Source organism: Colobus angolensis, unplaced genomic scaffold (assembly GCF_000951035.1).
Source record: "Colobus angolensis palliatus isolate OR3802 unplaced genomic scaffold, Cang.pa_1.0 Scaffold245, whole genome shotgun sequence".
NCBI lineage: Eukaryota > Metazoa > Chordata > Mammalia > Primates > Cercopithecidae > Colobus > Colobus angolensis.
In genome coordinates, this window is record NW_012115655.1 from 2,460,721 (window position 1) to 2,462,166 (window position 1,446).

The 1,446-nt window shown below is 47.3% G+C and overlaps 1 protein-coding gene across 1 annotated transcript; it reads left to right on the forward strand.

Moving 5' to 3' along the window:
• Positions 1-360: 360 nt before the first annotated feature.
• On the forward strand, positions 361-1,168 carry LOC105514461 (26S proteasome non-ATPase regulatory subunit 2-like). Its single transcript, XM_011945834.1, has 2 exons — positions 361-420; positions 798-1,168. The coding sequence occupies exons 1-2, from the start codon at positions 400-402 to the stop codon at positions 1,053-1,055; spliced, it is 279 nt and encodes a 92-aa protein (XP_011801224.1). The 5' UTR covers positions 361-399; the 3' UTR covers positions 1,056-1,168.
• Positions 1,169-1,446: the final 278 nt, after the last annotated feature.

Below are 1,446 nucleotides of genomic sequence, written 5' to 3' on the forward strand. Positions count from 1 at the left end.
GACCCCACCGCACCAGGGAGAGGGCGGTTGGGGCGACCCTCGGGACTCCCGGCACCCTGCCTCTCTGCTCCTCATTCTCTGTTCCGCGCTGTCACCTCCGCCGTCCCCACCAACCCTCACCACCGCCGCGTGAGGTGGACTCGGGCAGGTCATTGTCACCTCCGTTTCCTAGAGTGGCTTTCAAGTAGAGCCTGGTTCAGAACCTAGGCTGATTTCCCACCAGGGCTTCCTATTCCCACTGTTTCCTTGTCCACCTGGCCCCTCCTAAGAAGGCAGGCTTGTTCTCCACCTGCCCCGGGTAAGTGGGAGGAGGACGTCTTTGGGATTCATTCTCTTCATGAGCTGCTTCTCCCAACCCTCCAGTCTGAGGAGGACAAACAGCTTCAAGATGAACTGGAGATGCTCGTGGAACGACTGGGGGTGAGTCACGATGTTAACGTGATTCGGTGCATGTTTGGATCTTTCCCACTTGTTTGTTTTGTTCTGTTTTGAGGCAACTGCTGTGTACGGTGGACTGTATTTTAGGGTCAGTGTTATGATGACGTTGGGAGTCAGGAGAGTTACAAAGGGTATTCGTACAGTTTTGCAGCTTTCTCTTGTGGGAGAAGCAGAGTTCTTAACTCTTAACTTGGGTCATTTGTTTTTGTGCCAGGCAGGGTGCAGGGAGTTGAGGAATCACAGATGAATGAATAAGACACAGCTATTTCCTTGGAGGAGTTGTTAAGTTAAATATCTTTGTATTATGACTTGAAGGGGTGTGACTCCTTTTTGTCTGAGCCCTGTCTTCTCTTAATCAGGAGAAGGACACATCCCTGTATCGACCAGCGCTGGAGGAATTGCGAAGGCAAATTCGTTCTTCTACAACTTCCATGACTTCAGTGCCCAAGCCTCTCAAATTTCTGCGTCCACACTATGGCAAACTGAAGGAAATCTATGAGAACATGGCCCCTGGGGAGAATAAGGTAAAACAGTTTCAAACCTGGTGGAGGCCTAGTTTAGGAATTGCTTTTTACCCAGACTATGGGGGGACTCATTGTGAGTCACAGGCAGCCTGATAGACCTAAGCCCTGATCTATTTGAGCAGAGTTCATCACAGTCAAAATATCCACAAAAGAGCTGAAAGTAAGATCAACTTCTCAGAAGACACCGTTTCTGTTATTTGTATTGGCCTTTAGGTTTCATTATAATGGTTTATTTTTAACTTCTGTTTAACCTTGATTTTTCTCTTTCCTTCTATCCCATACACATTCATTTATCTCTAAAATATGTTCCACATTCAGTCACTTCTGTGCTTGCTGGTACAACCCTCATCCTGGAAATGTTCAGTTTTCGCATGGGCTATTGCAGCACCTCTTGACTGATGTTGCTTTTGTCCTTTGTTCCTACACAGTCTGTCTCTTATGTAGCAGCTATTGTGATCTTTCTCAGTTATGGGTCTTTTCTGCT

Bases quoted from the DNA above. Each gene is read 5' to 3' on its own strand.
- LOC105514461 (XM_011945834.1), top strand. From the start codon at position 400: ATGCTCGTGGAACGACTGGGG. The intron at 421-797 runs GTGAGTCACGAT...TCTCTTAATCAG, and splicing joins TGCTCGTGGAACGACTGGGG to GAGAAGGACACATCCCTGTA.